General features: G+C 40.9%; 1 protein-coding gene across 1 annotated transcript in view; it reads left to right on the top strand.

Annotated features, from left to right (window-relative positions):
* The window catches only part of tbx19 (T-box transcription factor 19), a 12,716-nt gene extending 12,003 nt beyond the window's left edge, over positions 1–713 (top strand). Inside the window, exon 7 of the mRNA XM_013914985.1 lies at positions 559–713. Within this exon, the coding sequence (XP_013770439.1) occupies positions 559–713 (155 nt within the window). The remainder of the gene's footprint in view (positions 1–558) is intronic.
* Positions 714–2,195: the final 1,482 nt, after the last annotated feature.

The following is a 2,195-nucleotide window of genomic DNA, read 5'->3' as shown; positions in this document are numbered from 1 at the left end:
GTGTGATGAAGAAGAGACATGGCTTCCATACATTGATCTCTTGTTTGCTGGTCATTAGTGAAACCAAACTTCCTTCGTGATGTGGGCCCTCCTTTCAGTTCCACTCTGTTCTGTGATGCAGTGGGGGGTTTGGATTGACGTTGCACAGTCTTGATACGCCACTCAAGAAAACCTTTGTTGCTCTGAATGTCATAGAAATGCTCCTACAGAAAGAAAGAAATTGCATACAGAGTGTGTGTGTATATATATTTATATATATTTATATATACACACACACACACACACACACACACATACATACACACATATAAATATATATATGTGTGTATGCACACGTGTGTGTATATATAAATATATAAATATAAATATATATATATTATATATATATACATACATATATATTTACTCTTATTTAGCAAAAAAGTACATTTTACAGATTTTTGTTTTGTGTTCAAAATCCTATCTTTTGTTTAAGTCTTTTGGTTTTTATTCAATATTTTACTCAATATTGAATGAACACAGCAGTTTCTAAATTCTGGATTCTTTGTGTGCTCTCAGTGTGTCTCTCCGAAGGTGTTCAGGTGATATCTGATGGCTGGAGCACCTCCTCCCCTCGTCCCACCTCATCTTCTTCCTCACCCTCCTCTGCCTCCATTCCCTTGAGTAGCAGCGCCCCTTCATCACAGCCTCCTCCTCCTCACAGCTCCAGGTGAAACCCATCCCACAGCTTTAAATGGTAAATGTACTGGTTTTTCAGATTAAATGAACTATCTGTGTGTGTTTTCAGTCAGTACCCTTGTCTGTGGACAGTTGGATGCAGCGAGCTGAGCCCCTCCCACTCACCCTGCGCTGGGCTCCACCATGGACCAATCAGCAGCGAGGGACTCATGCAGCCTCCTGGTCACACTCGGATGGGCGGGGCTGGATGGCCGCCTGGTCCCACACACTCTTTCTGAAATGTGATGTGATTGGCCAAATTAATCAGTGATAACCCACTACACACTAGTAACCTGGTGGTAACCGTTCAGTGAGATTATTTGATAGTAACCAGCTGCTGGTTATTTGTACATAGAGTACTGTAAGCTTTCATGGCTACTCATATCATGCAGTTGATAAAAAATATATATATTTTAAACACTATTTGTAACTATTTATGACTATTTGTATAGATATCATTTCAAAAGGAATGGTTACTTGTATCTGCTTGTGGCTACAATCACATAGGGACAGAGATCCCCAACCCCAAAAATATGTAGTCTTCAACCAGTTGGCGAGCAGTTTCTGGCAGTTGCTTTGTGAAATTAATCACAAAGAGGGTGCTGCACAAAACACCTCCTAAAAGTTGCTTTGGTGGGTACCAGATTACCGCAGTGACTCACAGTTTTCAGGTAATAAGCCAACTTATCTGCAAATACTCATCAAGAGTTCATAACCCACTAGTGAAATTGGAAACAGAGACCGGTCACCTACTAGTAAAAGTTGGAGCCTCTTATACACGTTGGGTCCAGCAGTAAGACAAAGCATTTATCTGATGGTAAACCGTGAACTATGTATGCAAACTCTTGGCTAACATAGCAGTCTGTTAGTGACCAAAAGAGTCTTATGGAGGTTTTCTGGTGCAGCACCTTCTTTATGACAGACTTTGTGACCTAACAGCCAACAAGCACTCACCAACCATTCAGGAAATACACACTTTTTTTCCCTAGCGACCATAGGTTGACTTTTAGACCGAGGCCACAGGAAGTGGCTAGTTGGCTGCTTGTACCACAGCTATTGGTGGCTAGTATTTCATTTAGCAGCTGTGACTACTTATAGATAACAGTGACAACTCCTACATGGGAACTTCTAGTGGCTGTTAACGTCTGCTAGTGGCTGCTATTAGTAGATAAAGGTAATCACTGCTGGCCTTTGTTGCATGTAAGTAGCAGATACTGGTTAGCAACTGGTAGCTACATATGAGTGATGGTGTTATTTGAGTTAGTGGCAACCGTTTTAGTTAGCAGCTAACCAGTAAATACCTGTAAATAAAATGGTTACATGTACCTGCTGGTTGTTGATGCAATCTAATGAGCACTGGGGGCCACTTTTAAAATCTAATAGGTAAATATTTGCTAATGTCTTATAGTAAGCATCTACTGACAGCCAAATATTCTTTTGGTTACTTAAACTAAGCCAATACTGCTGGGTCCCCCCCC

The sequence above is a fragment of the Pundamilia nyererei genome, unplaced genomic scaffold, assembly GCF_000239375.1.
Source record: "Pundamilia nyererei isolate P.nyererei 1_Seehausen unplaced genomic scaffold, PunNye1.0 scaffold00244, whole genome shotgun sequence".
NCBI classification, from domain to species: Eukaryota; Metazoa; Chordata; class Actinopteri; order Cichliformes; family Cichlidae; genus Pundamilia; species Pundamilia nyererei.
The sequence above is the reverse complement of the archived record's forward strand: the minus strand, read 5'-3'. Positions and strand labels throughout refer to the sequence as shown.